The sequence below is a fragment of the Muscardinus avellanarius genome (assembly GCF_963383645.1).
Source record: "Muscardinus avellanarius genome assembly, chromosome: 17".
NCBI lineage: Eukaryota > Metazoa > Chordata > Mammalia > Rodentia > Gliridae > Muscardinus > Muscardinus avellanarius.
Window position 1 is genome coordinate 25,653,903 of NC_137803.1, and position 18,325 is coordinate 25,672,227.

The following is an 18,325-nucleotide window of genomic DNA, read 5'->3' on the forward strand; positions in this document are numbered from 1 at the left end:
GTACACACGGCAAACCGAACAGATTGGGGTTCAAGAGAAGAATAACTGTTCTTGACCTTGGGTGTCAGCAGTGCTTTGGACTGTGTTGTTGCTGAAGGACAGGTCTTGTGGGGAGACATCTAGACACAGGGAGAAGCACATGAACGGAGTCAAAGTCCTGCCATTAGAAGGTGCAGCTGACAGCCCAAGACTAATGAATAAAAAGATCAGAAGGTTGGCATCTCTAACAGACCCTTAGGTGCATGGTCTCAGGATGAAAAGAGGCCTTGAAAGAATGTTAGGATCACTCCCCCGGCCCTGGTATACAATGGCGTGTGTGTGTGTGTGTGTGTGTGTGTGTGTGTGTGTGTGTGTGTGTTGGGGGTATTTGTTTGTTTGTTTGTTTGCTTGTTGAGAGTTGAATCCAGGGGCTTCCTTCCTCTGTGCTACATCTCCGGCCCTTTTTCCTTTTTCGTTTTGAGACAGACTCTCACTGGATTTCTGAGCATCTCACTAAGTTGCCCAAGTACTGGGATTATAGGTATCCACCACAGTACCTGGCTATAGCAGCCCTGTTTTTAAATGCATATCTAGAATGAATTTCCCCACATTCTTCTTTTCCGCATGATTTCTAATCCTTCCCTAGAAGGTCTCCTCTATATGAAATGGCATTCCATGGCTTTACATTCTACCAAAGGCAGAATGCTAGAGAGTGAGCTCTGAAAACTGGAAAGACGAGGCTGAGTGGGGAGACCCCGGGTCCGTTGAGCCGCCACGCTCTGCTGCCCAGTCCTGAAGGATCATGTTGACTCTCTGCTCTCACTCCAGGTCATGGAGCGAGAGGTCCATGGAGGTGAATAATTAACTCAGAGTGACTGGTTGCCATCCTAACGTTGCCGCCTTATTTCTAGGGGCATTTGTGGCCCTTACCCACCCTGAAGTTGGGGTAGAATGGGAAGGAGGTGATCTGCTTTTCAACCGGTATTTTGAAAATAGAAGGAAATTGAGGCCGGGTGATCATGGTACCACCAGCGGTGCAGCTACCACACACATCTCTGTGCGTCACCCTTCCTCTTGCCCAAGGATTCTCATCTAAATATCCTCAACATTGATTTTACAAGAGGAATCCAATTCCCTCTGGTGTATAAATTTCCCTGTGACATTTTAATGTTATAAACCATAAATTGATCCATTGTGTTTATTTTAAAAAGTCATCTCTGTTGATGGGAGGAATTACTACAAATATGATACCGTCGTAAAGGAGATGGCGCCCCGTCTCCCTGACTGTGGCTTTTGGAGGTTAGTCATCTCAGGCATTTTCCAAGCTACCCGAGCTCCTCATTCATCTCTGGCCTCCGGCCTTACAGCAATTACCCTAGATGAAAGAGGAATTGTTACCCGATAATATCTTTGAAATAGGGGAATTATGAGCTAATTTCAGCCATCTCAAATTAATGAAAATGTTCTTTGTGGAATGTTACCAACATAAACCTTTAAAAAATGACAAGTGGGAGATATTTAAATCCTCTATCTGTGGAGCACAGTATGAGCTCTGCCAGCACACCCCATTGCTATTATCTGGCCAATTGCTGGGGTGACTTTTTATCTTCCTTCTACATTACATTAATTAAATTTCCTCTGAGCTTGGCGCTCATCAGCGGCCCCTTTCAGGCTAGGGGAGGGAATGAGGTTCTAAATGACATAAATCTGTAGGACTGTCATCTGGGCTGGAGGGCCAAACTCCAGGTGATGAAAGGCAGTCACAGCGCCTCTCTTCTGCCTGGTCTGGATTGCACGGAGGTGGCCTCCCTCATCCTAGCATGGGCTTGCACCTTTGATCTCGTTTTATTAACCTTTAAATTAGAATTACTTCTCCCACCGGGGCATGGCCACTGGCCCTGCTTTAATGTGGTCATCTCCCAATAGTTGGCTCCTTTGATCTTGAGATGATTTCCCACTTTTCCCTGTCTTACACCTCGGTGGGGAGGTGGGTGTGGGCACTGAGCAGGCCCGCTGGGTGTCTGATGTGTGTATTCTGGTGATCCCTCCCCATAGGGCACTGTCTCCCCACCACCATCACCCCCAGTTTGAGAGTGGTACTTAGGACACTATTTGGATGGGCTTGCGTGGTGCCTCACAGAAGACTGAGAATATTCCATTATTTGTACTGAGGAATGGAAAGGGGTAGAGACATGAAGATGATGGAGAAGGTGGGATGAAGCCTGTGTCCCAGTCTCAGGAATCCTCTCAATTTTGGTGGTACTGTGGCCTCTACCACTCCAGGGGTCTCAGATATCTCTTCTTCTGGGAACTTATCCTTCTTGGCCACAGCCTTTCTGAGTCAATTCTTCTTCCCTTTAATGAAATTTTTACCCCCCTCAGAATTAAGACTGAAAAATCAGACTCTCTGTGTTCAAATACAGACTCCTCTGCCCACTCCTCCCGCCACCTCGCTGCTGAATTGAGGCAATGTGTTTAACCCTGTCATGTCTCAGTTGCCTCAGCCATAGGGTGGGTTAATAACAGAGGTTCTGAACCTCTTGCTTGTTGTGGACATTAAATGAGACTCCTGAAGCGTTGGGCCTTCACCCTCCAATGGTGCTCCTGAGCAGGGCCACTGTGGATGTTTTCAGCCTATTGTGTGAGCGAGAAAGAGACATCTCTTTCTTGCCAGTTCTGCTCCTTCTCACTCTTAGCCCCATACCACTGTTCTGTGTTCAAGGCGGGCCCCGCTCACTTGTAGCTAACGCTGTTGACATTTATGTCTTCAGCTCAATGAGCAATACCACCCCATCCAATTGCATAAACGAGTCATAATAGGTCATTTGAAGTTCTCTCATCCCATGCTCCTTACCGTCTTGAGAACTTTCCTGTTACTCGGCCTGATCGCATCTTGCCTGGCTTCCTGCTCCAGTAGTGACAGTCTTCTTACCTTCCCACTTCCAGTCTTGCACACCTGCCCCCAAATTGGTTTCTTCTTCCAGTCGCTAAGGTGCACATCTGATTGTCGTCAACTTGAAATCCCCCCAGAATCTCTCCATCGCACCTGGTAAAAATCCAGCACCATAAAAATCCATCCTGGTAAAAATCCCTCTCCTGCCTCCCTCTTCCCTACCTGTGCTTCAGGCTCCACCCCCTTCCCAAGGATGGAGCTCAGATGAAGTGCAGGTGTCTGTGCACTGAGCAATGAATGACAGTGTTGCTGTTCTAAGTATGACAAGCTCAAGTAAGTTCATTTAAAAACCCAACAGTTAATTCACAAAGTAGAGATGACTGGTGTCGATAGAAATGTTGAACTCAGTTAATAATCAAGGAAATTAAAATTCAAAGACATTTTTAGATACCAAAGAACCAAAGATTTAAAAGAGCTAATATATGGACCAAAGAGCTGTGATACATTAATACTCCTGGTGACATGCGAGGAGGGGGAACTGACCTTACTGGAGCACAAGGGAAATTTTTCGGGTAAGGAGAATGTTTTTATCTGCATCTCTACCTGGATTACATACTATATGATATTGCCAAAAAACACACTGAAATATACTAAAATTCCTGTATTTATCATGTGTAAATAACTCAGTAAAGATGATTCAAACAAAACTGTTCACTAGTGTTAGGTGAATAAGACACTTTGGGCATGTAAAAGTGGGGTCAAGGTAATAGCATAAATTGGTCCTTGCTTTCTGGAGATTAATTTTCTTCTGCCTTTTAGGAAGCAATACTCTTTGGCATTGAAATTCTCCTTTTGGGACAGTAGTCTTAGAGAATAATCATAAATTCAAAGACACACAAACAATTGTCACACTGATAGCAGCTAACACTCAAAATGAACCGAGATGTCCTTTGGGGGGATGGGCTGAATTACAATACATTAATGTGGGGCCACTGTTGGGTCAGGTGTCTTGTGTAAATTGGAATAAGGTCACAGGCCTATGAAGAGGGCATCTGAGCCGGGTGTGGTGGTGCACACTTGTAATCCCAGCATTCGGGAGACTGAGACAGGAGGATCGCGGTACACGGACAGCCTCAGCTACTTAGTGAGGCCCTCCACAACTTAGTGGGACCCTGATTCAAAAATAAAAAATAGGGAAGGGGGTGTAGCTCAGAAGTTGAATGCCCCTGGGTTCCTGAGGACACCTGGATTTCAGCACCACCATACCCCTCTCCTAGATACCTCTACAGTCCCCAGATTTCTGACCATAGCCCTGACCCCTACAAAGGTTGACAAGGCAGACTTTAAAAGTTATGCCTTTAAACAATATGTGGGGAAGAGTTTGCAATGGAAAGTTAAATGCCAAAACCAGGAAATAAAGATTTTGCATGTAATTCTGATTTTTGTTTAAAAAATCATCACTGAGAAAAGACCTGCAGAGATAGGTTGATATAAGTGAATGATAACTGAGTTCCCATTTGTTAGGTCTGCTTTTCCTAAATATCTCACTGTCCTTTTCTAGTTTTTAAAGTAGCTCTTCATTCTTGTTCTCCTAATTTGTTGAGGATCTCTGCGGCCCTGATACCTGCAGCAGTGGTCTCTGAGCCCAGGAGCAGAAAATGGGAATTCAGTGCTGGAGTTAAGAGTGGCCCTGGCCTGGAAGTTAGGGGTTAGGGCAGCCTCGTTGAAATCCTGGTAATTTCAACCATAAAAGGAGGTGTCTCTTACCTTTGTCTTTACTGCTTTCCCTTCTGCAGGTTTGAGACCTTTGAGGTGAACAGCTTTGAGCAGTTTTGCATCAACTATGCCAACGAGAAGCTCCAGCAGCAGTTCAACTCGGTAGGCTGGGATTAGGTCCCCAGCGGGGGTTGGGAGGATGGGGCTCAGGGAGGCCTGGCTGTCTTCCTGGAGTAATACCCGGGCCACTTCTCCCCCATCTGAGGTCAGTCAGTGGGTTTCAGCAATGCCCTGACCTTCTCTTGGTCTCCTGGGAGTGCTCCAGTTTTGGAAGGGGCCCTGCACTGCTGGGGAGAAGGTGCAACCCAGGCAGCTCTGTTGACATCATAAATGGTCCTCTCCTTGGCTTTGATCCCCACTTCTCTGAGCCTGGACTTAGCAAATGCAGGCCAGGGATGGGGCTTCTTGTGGTTGGGTGGGGTCCAGCCATACAAGTGATATGAAAGTGCTCTAGAGCAGGGGTCAAGTAGGGGATGGGAAATACCTGAGCTTTTCTATTTCACTGTCGTGTCTGTGACTTAGTGCCCAAACCTTTTCTGGCAGTGATCATCCATTCTGTAAGACTCAGACTCACCTGAGAGCTCAGGAGAGATGAGTATCAAGAGGTGCATGCACTCACCTTGACCGTTTTCTTCTTGTCCTAGCATGTGTTCAAACTGGAGCAAGAAGAATACATGAGGGAGCAGATCCCTTGGACCTTGATTGATTTTTATGATAACCAGCCTTGTATCGACCTCATAGAAGCTAAGCTGGGTATCCTAGACCTGTTGGATGAAGAATGTAAGGTAACACTGATGCGCTGTCATTTTTGTTTGTTTGTTTGTTTTGATTTTTGTTTTTTGGTGGTACTGGGGGTAGAACCCAGAGGATTTCTACCTCTGGGCTATACTTCCAGACCTTTTTTATATTTTGTTTGGAAACAGGGTCTCACTAAGTTGCTGAAAGCCTCATTAAGTAGCTGAGGCTGGCTTCGAACCCGTGCCATCCTCCTGTCTCAGACACCCAAGCACAAGGATTACAAGCGTGCGCCACCACACCCAGCTGATGTGCTGTCATTTAATTGGTTCAGTTCCAAATATGGGGTGTGGGGCAGAGGGCAGTTGTATGGAGAATGGGGTGGCCTTTGGATGCGGAGGAGTTTCCGTGCCTTAGAGCAGCAGTTTGAGATTTCCTGCATGACAAGCTCCATTTCCCTGTGAAGAAGGAAATGAGGCATGCGCCCAGAGATAGGTCAGAAGGATGGAGAAATTAGGATTTGCTGCCCTGTGGATTGGAGAGAATAACTGAGGGCGTGAGTTTGTTTGCTGAGGTCAAGGACAGGGAATGAGACTGAGGAGTGATGGAGGTCGTCTCTTAGCTCAGATCGGAGAAGCGTCTCACTCCCTTAGTTTCCTGCAGCAATGCTCTGTTATACTAAATTGTATCAGCCATGCTAGGCCGAGCGAAGATGAGTTGGCGTATGACCTCCTCCAGCCCCCTAGGTGAGAGGACGAAGAGGAAGGTGCTTGGACTTTCTGGAGTTGGTGTTCACTGAACATGCAGGGGGTGTTTTGTAAGGGCAGGAGAGTGAGGGTGAGTGACACTGGGTGCTGCCAGGTTGGAGGATGGAGCCGCCTCCTCCCTAGAAAGCTGTTAGGATGCAGAGTCCCAGGCCCAGCTGGGCTGCTGTGATGGCAAGGAGGGGGCGGAGGGCCCTCCTCTATGAGACTGGGGGTCCAGAGGTGCCTGCGTGCTGTGGTGATGAGAGGTCAGCAGGGGATGAGACCTGAGATGGGACAAAACAGTAAGTGACCAGGAGGTGGCCATTGGTTGCAGTGACCCAGGAGGACGGGGATAAGAAGCAGAGACAAACGCCCAGCCACGAGGGCATTAGCAGCCATGTCCTATCTGCTGTGTGCGGGCAGGCCTCGCTTCCAGGTGATGTCTCTGGCAGCAGCTATGGTAGAATCATTTCTGCCCAAGGTTCCAAAGAGGACAGATGGGAAAAGTTGTTCTGGGTCTCAGTCTACTGGGTGGAGACAGGCCTAGTAAGACAAGGCGTTCATTCCCACACCTGCTTGCTTTTTTTTTAATTTCATATTAATAGGAAAGAGTAAAAAGAGTGCATTTTACCTGCTTTGAGCTATAACTCACCACACAATCCACCCACTGGCAGTGTACAGCAGCTTTCAGTGCACTCCGGAGTTGCACAAACATTGCTTCCCAGTTGGTGCCGGCAAACCTTCACTGTCCCAGGAGGAAACCTATTAGCAGCCTCTGCCCACAGCCCCCCAGCAGTGAAGATTTGCCTATTCTGGGCATTTCATATGGATAGGAACGTCAATTTCTAATGTTCCCCGTAGCCAGAACCACTAGTCAGCATTTAGGCCTCTGAGGGGCAGAGCTGGAAGCAGACTCCTGGTCCAGCGTTCTCTCCACATTGCTGGGAGGAGTATAAAGGAGTTCTTTTGAGGCCACATGCAGATTCTGCTTTAAAGGTTTGATGCAGCCAGGCGTGGTGGCTCATGCTAGTAATCCCAGTGCTTGGGAGACAGACAGGAGGATTGCACAGGTTCGAAGCCAGCCTCAGCTACTTAGTGAGGCTCTCAGCAACTTATGAGACCCTGTTTCCTAATAAAATATAAGGTAGGTCTGGGAGTGTATCCTAGAGGTAAAATGCCCCTGGGTTCCATCCCCACCAAAAAATAAAAGTAAAAATTAAGGTTTGATGCAGCTGCATATTCCTGAGCTACTGAAAGCCATGATCCAGATTTTGGTAAAATATGAGATTTCTTCTGTTGTTAATTAAAATCTACTTTTATGAAAAGATTTTTTAGATGAGAGCTTTCCACCTAACCTAACATACTAGCAAACAACAGTGTCCCAGGCCTGCGACTTGCCAGTGGTGTGACCTTGGGCAAGTTACTTAATCTCTGTCTCAATCTGTCTCTACAGTGTGTATACCCAAGTGCCTAGCTCATCGGAATGAAACAAAGGTTAAATGCCTGGGCACGCCTAAAACATGTAGCAAACGGTGCGATGCATGATAAACCCTGTGGGCATTAGCTGTTAGTATCATTTGAGAATTTTAATTGTGAATTCCTGCTGCTCCTTATTTTTAGTAAAGAGGGATGGATTCTTGTCAGGATATGTGTATGCATATGACCTTGACTATTGGTCTCCTCTGCTTATTCACGCCAGTCTGATTAGTGAATGGGTAGGACTGCAGGGTCTTCCTATGGATGCCCAATTTTGTTTTCAAGGTAAGGTGATTTTGTTGCCAGCAGATCTCAGTGTTTGCTTAGGTGGGGTTTCTCCTCATGGTTCTGTCTGCCCTATTTGGGCCAGTCCCTCTTGCTCCCCTCCTCTGGGGTACCTGGTTCTGATATCCCCCCTAGGCTGACCCCTCTTTCTCCTACACCTGGTAGTTCTAAAGACAGAATGCTTGGAGGCAAGTACAAAATAGTGTATATATAGAAAATGCTGAATTAAATATATTTTATTTTCTGTCCAACACAATTAATAGCCTCCTTCAAGAAAGCGTTTCCTTTCCTGGAATTAACAATGGCACGCAGCACTGGCTATTCAATACTAGTTTGCACCATGTTGAATCTTGAGAAAAATCAGTTTGCTTACAAAGGATTTAAGAAGTTTGTTCATAAATACGTAAGCATTTTTCTTATGGCACAGTTTTTATTCATTTACTAAGCACAGCCCTTCTTCACTGGCTACTACAAGGGTCACCATCAACCCTGCCTGGTCTAAATGTACAATCCAGACTAACGGAGGGCAAGCCAGTCAGCGACCCGTAACTGAGGGCTCGTCACTGCTGTCCATTGGGTGCCAAGGATGACCACAGAGGGAGCACCTTCTCCTTGGGCAAGTCGCTGTCATCCTTAACAGTCTGAATAGTCACTACAGTGACTGTCATACCTTCAGTGAAGCAAGAAGCTTGTTTACTTTTGAAGCAATCCACAGAGGGGCTGCCCTTCAGAGTTCTTAGTGTCATGAAACTTCCAAGCCTGAATTTACACTTGAGAAAAGACAAAGATTAAAATCAGGCAGATTGGTCGCCAGGTACCTGGTACCCAAGGTGTGGCCAGAGCCCAAACCTCTGTGTCCTTTGAGAGCCAAAAAAAGAACAATACAGCACCCAACAAGCCGACAGTGTTTAGTGACAATACCCAGAAACCAACCATGAACAGGATTGAAAGGTTGTATGTTAAGTTCAACCGTGAGGAATTCCAAAGAGTCACGGAGTCACTGTGGTCAGGGGAGGCTCCAGAGGAAAGGGTGACTGGCTGGCCCTGGGCAATGGTACCTGGATGAGCTTGGGGAGGAGGTCACTTCCCTGCGGCAGGGTCACCTGAGCGAGCAGGAGCATGGAGCTGGAGGGGACAGGCGTGCTCCCGACGCTGCCAGGAAGAGCATCGTCAGATGGCTTCATGGGGTGCCCTGTGGCCTCAGCCTCCACTCTCATCTCTCTGTACTTCCCACTTCTACCAGCCCAAGGTCTTTAGAGGCTTAGCGCACTCCTATGATGCCAGCCTTCAAGTGGCAGGACCCCAGAAGTCCACAGTTGACCCATTCTTGTCATCTGGTTTCTGGACTGAATCCTCCTCTCAGAGCCAACGTACAGACGCACTGTGTCTCTGGGCCATTACTCATTGCTTCCTTTTTCCTTTTCACAAAGCACTGTACCCTTCTCTCTGGCTCTGCAGGTCCCCAAAGGAACTGACCAGAACTGGGCTCAGAAGCTCTACGACCGGCACTCCAGCAGTCAGCACTTCCAGAAGCCCCGCATGTCCAACACGGCCTTCATTGTCATCCACTTTGCAGATAAGGTAGCCGTTCTCTACAGGCTTGGGTACTCCCTCAGCTCAGCCCCTGTTTAGGTAGATCCAGGTCTCTGAGCTAAGAGGGAGCTGTCCTTTGTGAACTCAGGTGGCCTGAGGTCTAGGTAGGTCCCCTCCACCCCTTCCCACCCCGTCTCTGTGGTATGCCAGCCCGTGGCAACATCATGTGAGTTCATGGCTGTTGCAGTTGCCCATCAGAGGCACAGCCAGCGGTTACTGAGCCGCTGTCCTAGGAAGAGAGCTGCATGCCCAAGCAGTAGGAGTCTCCCCTCAACCCCAGAGTGTGAGAGAAGAGGGAGGGGTAGAAACAGAAGGGACCACAGGTGGCTTCTTAGGTGGGACAAGGGTCACTCTTTCTTAGCATCTCCTTTCCTAATGACAGGACTTTTCTAAATGAATTTCTGTTGAATTCTGAAATTGTGATGCATACGTCATCACCTGGAGCCTTGTCAAAATGCAAACCTGGATTCAGTGGGTCTGGTGTGGGCTGAGAGGCTGCCTTCCTAGAGCCCTGAAGAAGCCACCTGTTATGGAAAACCCCCTCTCAAGACAGTATTTTCTTCCACAAAACGAATACTTGATTCACTCTGTGTGAATGCTGACAGCTTATGAGGTTTGCATTTTAAGCACAGACATCTGTGGATTTCCTCACTACTTCTAGAAAACACTGAGATAAAATGACTCAGGATACCACCGGAAGCACCTGGTAAAGCACTAATTGCTGTTTCTTTCCACCTGCGGGGCCCCAGGTGGAGTACCTTGCAGATGGTTTTCTGGAGAAGAACAGAGACACGGTGTATGAAGAGCAGATCAACATCCTCAAGGCCAGCAAGGTAAAGAAAAGAGCACTGGGCACCAGGCCCGGCACGTCGCTTGGTCGTAGAGCACTTGGCTAGCATGTACGAAGTGCTGGGCTCAATCTCTAGCACGAAACAGAAAAAGAAAATATGGGGTATAAAACAGAGCTGCTCATGGTCAGATCTGAATGGGGAAAGCTGGTGCCAGCCCCACCATGGAGTACAGGAAGGCAGCGATGTTGGGCCAGGTGAAGATGGAGAGGTTAGTTATTTCAGTCAAGGCCATTGAGTAGGTGGAGGGAAGAAGGCAGGGAGTGTGGGGGGAAGGGGAGAGAAGTTAGGGAAAGACACCTGCTGATGGAAGGACATGGGGAAGGGATAAGAGAGGAGACCCGCAGGACGAGGGACCACAGGGTGGGCAATGGTGGAAGCTTTGTGTCTAAGTCACTTGTCCTCCATCTCCTGCCTGCAGATGTAATATTATTTAAACCCATTCATATCCTTGCACTTGTCAATTTAGTCTTTGCCTATCGGTCTGCAGAACCTCTCTATAAGCAGGCACTTAATAGAAATTGAGGGTAAAATTTAAGACATTCAAATCTACTACTTTGGACTCTCTCTGTCATCTCCAGAAATTTTTAGCTGCTTGCATTTTAATATTGTAGCTAAGAGAAAGTAAATATAGTGTCCATTGTAGAGGTAGAGGAAACAAGGTCTCCATTCACCTGCACACATTTGTTAGTCTTCTCCCTGTGCGGCTCTGCCCTGGACCCCTGTTCATTCAAAGATGAGCAAGGTGAATTCTGCCTTCTGCCTTCTAGTTGCTATATCCCCGTGGGCAGATGGTGAGAGCAGAGGTGACCTGAGGCTTTGGAGCAGGGGAGGGGCCCTGGAACCAGCGTCCGGCGGGCCAGCGCAGTGCAGAGGCTGCTGCCGGCTTCATGCCTTCAGAGGAAACCCAGGGAAAGGGTTTTGCAGGATTTAGGAGGCTTTCTCCAAGACCATTGCAGGGGCCTGATAACACTGTACAAATGACAGATTAATTTCCCTTTGTGATAAGCTTTAGATGAATGCAGTAGGGTGAGATGATAGAATGGAGAAAATACATCCAGCAAAACGGACCGACCCAAGGCCATGAGGCCAAGTAATTTCTGTTATGTCATCTGGCGCCCTGAGGTGGGCAGAGGGAGGGCTCGAGTCAGTAGCCACATGTGGACTGTTCAGGGCAGACCCTCTGCCCATCTCAAACATCAGGGAACTAGTCGCTGAGCCCACTGGTTCTGGGTAAATGTGAGTATCGTTTTGAAGTTCAGCACAAGATTAACCTCTCAGCTCTCCAGAGTCTCCAGACCTCCTGCCCCTGGGAGTTCAAAGCAGTTTTTCCATCTTTCACAAAAGGGCAGGAATGGGAAAGAAGAGAAGTGAATGCTTGTGACCTGGAGTGCCTTCCCATCCCGTGTGTCCTGGGATGCCCAGAGGCCTCCTGTAAGTCTGACCGTGGTCCTCGGGCCTGGGAAATTCTGCTACCTTGGCAAGAGCTTCTCCTTGTGAAGAGGAGCACCGGTCAGGGATGCTTCTCATTAAACTGTTTGGTTCAGCTGCTGTATTGATTTTTGAGTGTCAATGTGAGTGATTTTTAGCAATTCCAGAACCTAAAAAGGAGCAGTACTGATCAGATGCTCTGGCAGAGCATCTTTTATTTGTAACTGAGCTCTCTTTCCCCTTATTTTTGTTTAAACGACTTTAACAAATATATTTGTGTGGTGTATTGTGGTAACCACCACGTATAGTCAGCCTCCTGGGTCTTAGTCTAATGAAAAAGAAGCACAGTTACTACATATATACAAAATGCTGCAAGATGTGCATTACCAAGATGCAGGCGTTGTACTAATGCTGTGAAGGTCAAGAATTAGTTTGCTCCTGGGGCTCAAGCACATAGCATGCAGTTGTGCTCAGCACTTAGCTATACCTGCTATAATATGATTTATCACAGCAAAAGGATGCATAGCCACACCAGCAAAGAACAGGTGTGCCAGGAGAGCCTGCATAGCCCAGGCTCAAACTTTCAAGGGTCTTCTCCCAGGAGAGCCTCACAAGATATGCAGAATTTCCCCAAGAATCAAATAAAATGGTACTTGTGACCTCTACCAGGGAATGTTGCCTGAGCCTATGTATCCAGGGCTTTTGTTTGGGGTCCGTTATGCAGGCACATTTGCCTACCATGAGCCAAAATTCTAGACTCCCAGGAAAAAAGCACATGTTCAACATTTAAGCATATTTGCCCAGTGTAGGTACTGTAAGCCAATCTTATCCGAGAATGCTTAAAAACCCTCCTGAAACCCAGGTGCCCTGAAAACCACGTGCCCAGACACCAACCAAAGGCTGACCTTGTAAGTGGGCCCTGGTAGTTAGAGCACAGGCCTGCTGTGTTAGCTTTTTCCTGAACATGGGTATTATTTCAGATTGGAGATACTGATTTTTATTAGCAATAAAATATAGACTCATAAAAATTCAAGTAGTACAAAAATACATAATAGCCTCCCTTTCCCACTCCTTGACCCATCTTCTGATGAATTCCTATTCTGTGTGTAAAGCACATTGGTACGACTTTTAGGATTGAAATAATCACATTATGTATACCCAGTCCCCTCTAATTTTTCACCCACCATGCTTATCTTGGTCATCTTTCCACATGAGTGCACATCGACTTCTTTGCCTGTTTTAAACAACTATTGGTAGTTCGCTATTTTAAATAATTTGGCAGCGAATGCCCTTTGTTCCAGAGAATGTCCTTTATGTGCCTTTGATTACTTGCAAAATTGTGTCCACTGAGTAAAACTTGAGAAGTGGATTGATAATTCCAAGAATGTGAACCCCTGAAGTTTGTAGACACTGCTATGCTAGAGAACAAACTAGACATGTAAGCTACTCTCGGTGGGGAACAGACTCTTTTCCCAGCCCACCCACCCACCACAGGCCTGTTTACTCACCAACTCACAGTTCCAGGCTGCCACCTATTCCTCATCCCCGCAGCCCCTGAGACACAATGACTGACAAGCAACACTCAAGTCAACCAGGCCAGCCTCTGGTTGACTTGTGAGAGGGACCCAGAATTGTTCACCCCAAAGCCCTTGCAGCCTGTCTCAGACATCCTGAGAACAAAGGCAGAGCATAACACTATATTACCATAAACCCACCGACAGGCTGCACACAGATGTAGCTGGAAACCAGAGAGCAAGTGGGAGTTGCTTTCAAAGCTTTGGGGCAGGGGGACAGGCCTGGCCACAGCTGTCATTTTTGCCTTTTTACAGATCCTTCCTTACTGAGCCTCTACCATTTCCTTTAAGGTTTTAGTGTTCACAGCAGTCTTCTCTGAGACTTATGTTTTGTTTGTTTACTGGTACTGGGGATTGAACACAGGGGCTTTTTATATTCAAGCTACACCCTTGGTCCTTATTTTTTTGTTTTGAAACAGGCTCTCACTAAGTTGCTGAGGCTACTCTCGGACCTGCCATCCTCCTATCTCCACCTCCCAAGTACTGGTATTACAGGAGTGTGCCACCATGCTGGGCTTATGTTTCCAATTCCATGTTAAAAATAGAAAAACAAAGACTTAGAAAGATAGAAGGCCCCATGTCACTGGTGTAAAAATATTAAGCCAGGTGTGGTGGCACACTCTCATAATCCCAGTACTTGGGAGACTGAGACAGGAGGGTTGCAGGTACAGGGACAGCCTCAGCAAATAGTGAGGCTCTCTTTAACCTAGTGAGACTCTGTTTCAAAATAGAAATAAAACAGGGCTGGGGATGTAGCTCAGAGGTAGAATGCCCCTCAGTAAAAATCCCCAGTGCTACAATTAAATGCTCAGTGCTTTATTGGTTTTTATCTCTCTCCAAGCACAGCTAAATTGCAAATACTCATGTAAATTCATAATTTCACTTAAAGTGCTTGTATTTTAAAAAGACTATTGGCTAGTCAGGCATGGTAGCGCACGCTTATAATCCCAGTACTTGGGGGGCTCAGACAGGAGGATTGCAGTTCAGGGACAGCTTCAGCTACTTAGTGAGGCTCTTTGCAACTCAGTGAGACCTTGTTTCAAAATAAAGAATAAAAAAAATAGGACTGTGGGTGTAGCTCGGAGGTAGAATGCCCCGGGTTCCATTCCCAATACTGCAAAAAAAAAAAAAAAAATTCTCTCTCTCTCTCTCTCTTTGTGTCTCATCCCTGATAAGAAATGATCAACTTGTCTTGGATAATAAAGCAGGATGAGACAGAATACTCCCACCTACCTGCCAGCCTGTAGGATGCTTGGGGAACTCCCACCAAGCCCAGGGAGATAAACCGATGTTAATTAGACTGTAATTAGTAAAGCCAGCCACACTGCCTAAGAGATTATAATGCAACTAATTGCTTTCTCAGTTATCAGAGCTATAAATAGAGACTTAAGTAAAGCAATGCCTCTTTAAAACAGGACTTCATTTTCAACACAATTCTTTGATTTGAACACTAAAAAGGATAGTGTTTTTCTCCCCAACCCCTAGTTTTTGTTCATTGTAAAAAGGAATATTTTATTAACATGAGGGGAAGCCTCAAGTAGCAGGTGGTGTGTCCCTACCAGGGTGAGCCAGGGGGGCAACCCATCTCTCCACGCCAGGTCAGGAGCAGGGATCTCAAGCCCTGCATGACGCAGAGCCACCCGCCCTGAGCCATGAGTCCCTGAAGCCCAGGGGTCACAGTGGAGTCTCTCAGGCAAGGCCCCGTGCCCCTTCCCCGCCTCTTTCTACTTGACTTCAGCTATCCAGGGAAGGCAGTGTGCACATACTTGTTGCCTTCCACACCAATGTGCTCACCCATGTGATGCCATTTTGAGCAGATACTTACTTTTTCTAAAAAGACACATTTTTACTTTTAAATTTAAAACAATTATATAGCTGATTCATTGGGATAGTCAAGGTATTATAAAGTGCTCATTGTTGAATGGACTTGGAGTGCTTTCTGTTTATGTTTGTGCGGGTGTTTGAAAAGCATCTGGCAGTATGCAGAATGATCAGGTAAGAGAGAACTTCTAGTTGATATGTCGCCATCCCCATCCCAATACAGGAAAGTGTATGCTTGTCTTGGTGTTTAAAATGAAGTGCCCTTGCTGGTGTGGTGGCACACACTTGTAATTCCAGCATTTGGGAGGCTGAGACAGGAGGATCGTGGTTCGTGACCAGCCTCAGCTACTTAGTGAGGACTTTGCAACTCAGTGAGACTCTGTTTCAAAATAAATAAATAAATAAATAAATAAAATAGGGTTGGGGATGTAGCTCAGAGGTAGAATGCCTCTGGGTTCCATCCCTAGTAACGGCAAAAAAAATAAATAAATAAAAATAAAATGAAGTACCCAAGCTGGGTGTGGTGGTGCACACCTATAATCCCAGTATTTAAAATTATACAAGAGGATTGCGGATTTGAGGCCAGCCTTAGCAAAGTAGGAAGACTCTCAGTAGCCTAACAAGACCCTGTTTTGAAAAAAAACACAAAGGGCTGGGAGTATAGCTTGGAGGTAGCATGCCTCTGGGTTCAATTCTCAGCACCCTCCCCCCCCCCCCACACACACACAAAGAAGTGCCCAGTCTTCTCCTCAAAGTTCACTTAAACCTCATTTGAACATCGTATTTCTTATCTATAACCTAGAGATTTCTCCCCAAAAAGTAGCATTATCCATGTTAGAATTGAAATATATATTTTTATTATGTTTATACACATAGTGTAAAAAATAAGATTCTGCACAGATCTCCATCAAAGTATTTCTGCTGTGTCTTATTTTAGTTTCTGTAGTCTGTTTTAAAGGAAATCTCTTTTGTATTCTTATAAATACACGTGAATAGGTATGATTGCCAAGGTAACAGCTTTTCATACAGCTGTAACTGGTATTTCTTAAACTGTCAGATGGTCTTTAGAAAGTATTTTTGTACTTCTCTTAATCCTTTCCCAAATAGATTTCCCTTGGGTTTTGAAAGTCGCTATGTGTAGACTTCAACAGCAGAGAATACCAAAGCCGGTACCTAGAGACGCCTTTCAGATAAATGAAAAACATTTTACAAAGCCAGGCATGGTAGCGCATGCTTGTAATCCCCGCGCTTGGGAGGCTGAGACAGGAGGATCGCACGGTTTCGAAGCCAGCCTCAGCTACTTAGTGAGGTTTTCAGCAACCTAGTGAGACCCTGTTTCTAAATAAAATATAAAAAAGGTCCAGGAGTATAGCCCGGAAGTAGATAGCCTCTGGGTTCCACCCCCAGTACCACCAAAAAAAAAAAAAAAAAAAAAAAAATTATAAGTAGAAACACACCTGGTTTGCCTGGATATCTTACTGTGACTGTTTTTCAGTCAGAAGGGAGTGGGTTTTATTTTTATTTTATTTTTTTGAAGGGAATGGTCTTTGGGCTGCTGCAAGATGAATCGAAGGGTTCCTGTTGCTGGTTGGCCAGGTTATAAACACGCTTTTCAGTAACTTAAACTACATAACTGGAGTCATCACTCTTCTCCCGCCTCACCCAGCAATATGAGGTTTTCTTATTGTCGTTGTTCTTTATGAATCTTTTGTAATTAATTTCCACTGTGATTTTGCATTTGTTTACTTATAGTTGGGGCACTCGTGGCATATGGAAGTCTCTATCCGCCCTGGCTTTCTTGATGGATGGGTGGATAGGGGCAATAATCGATATTTTTGCCTGGGTTTCTTCCTGTTGTCTACAGCCTGGGATGCACAGGGTACTGCTTAGTCTCTAGTCCTGCAGCCAGCCAAGATCTGCGTGGTCACTGAATCTATAAAACAAATCTTGAAAAGAAAATGAAGCTCACACCTCCTTCCCAAGATGAACATTTGTACAAACTCACAATCTCTTCCAAATACAGCCTCAGGAGCAGAGACCCACAATTAAAACATGGCTTCTAAAATAAAATGTAAGCTGGGTATGGTGGCACATAACTGCAATCCCAGTACTTGGGAGGCTGAGACAGGATTGCAGGTTCTTGGCCCGTCTCAGCAACATAGGCCCTCTACAACTTAGTGAGACCCTATTTTAAAATTAAAAAATAAAAATAGGGCTGGGTATGTAACTCAGAGGTAGAATGCTCCTGAGTTCAGTCCCCAGTACCACAAAATAAAAATCTCCAGACTAATCTTTGGTCATGTCTATGCCCAATTGTAGCACAGTGCCAGCTTAGGTTAAAGTCTGCCATGGACAGGTGTCAGTTTATGTTCATAAGTTATACATCTTTTGCTTAATATATGAAATGAATCAAAAAGCAAAGATGGATTATTTGATTGAAGCGAGAAAAAGGAGCTAAAATTGAAAAGATTTGTTCGTGAGTCAATGTTCCTTGTGCAGTGTGTATGTGTGTGTGTGTGTCTAAGGATTGAACTCAAGCTCACACATTCAGGCACGCACTCTGCCACGGAGTTACACCCCCATTCCTTTATATTTTATTTTGAAACGATGTCTTGCTAAATTGGCCAGGCTGGCCTCGAACTTATGATCCAGCTGCCTTGGCCTCCCGAGTAGTGGGATTATAGGCACGTGCCATCTTACCTAGCTCTTCGTGTGATTTTGATAAATGTTCCTGGCCTTAAGACTTAGCAGAGATCTTGTACAGTAAGCTACTAATAATGACCTCTGTAAATTAGACCCCTCACACAGTTTAATTCTACAGTTTGACAATTTCACCCCAAATATCTTAGACATTTTTCTCAAAGTGTATGGGTTAGATTCATTTAATCAGCCAGTATTTTGGTTTTGAATGGCAGACTGAGCCACGAGGCTGTCTTTAAACCGTGAACCTAGCCAGGCATGGTGTTACATGCTTACAATCCCAGAACTGGGGAGGCTGAGGCAGGAGGATCACAGGTTCAAAGCCAGCCTCAGCAGCTTAGTGAGGCTCTCAGCAATTTAATGAGACCCTGTTTCCAAATAAAATATAAAAATAGGTCTCGGGGTATAGCCCAGAGTTAGATGGCTTCTGGGTTCTATCTCTAGTACCACCAAAAAAAAAAGTGAACC

General features: G+C 45.9%; 1 protein-coding gene across 1 annotated transcript in view; it reads left to right on the top strand.

The window, feature by feature from the left end:
• MYO5B (myosin VB) overlaps positions 1 to 18,325 on the top strand; it is a gene marked incomplete at both ends in the record, with an annotated part of 329,445 nt that overhangs the window by 214,005 nt on the left and 97,115 nt on the right. Inside the window, 4 exons of the mRNA XM_080714447.1 lie at positions 4,669 to 4,750; positions 5,293 to 5,433; positions 9,349 to 9,471; positions 10,233 to 10,316. Of these exons, the coding sequence (XP_080570573.1) occupies positions 4,669 to 4,750; positions 5,293 to 5,433; positions 9,349 to 9,471; positions 10,233 to 10,316 (430 nt within the window). The remainder of the gene's footprint in view (positions 1 to 4,668; positions 4,751 to 5,292; positions 5,434 to 9,348; positions 9,472 to 10,232; positions 10,317 to 18,325) is intronic.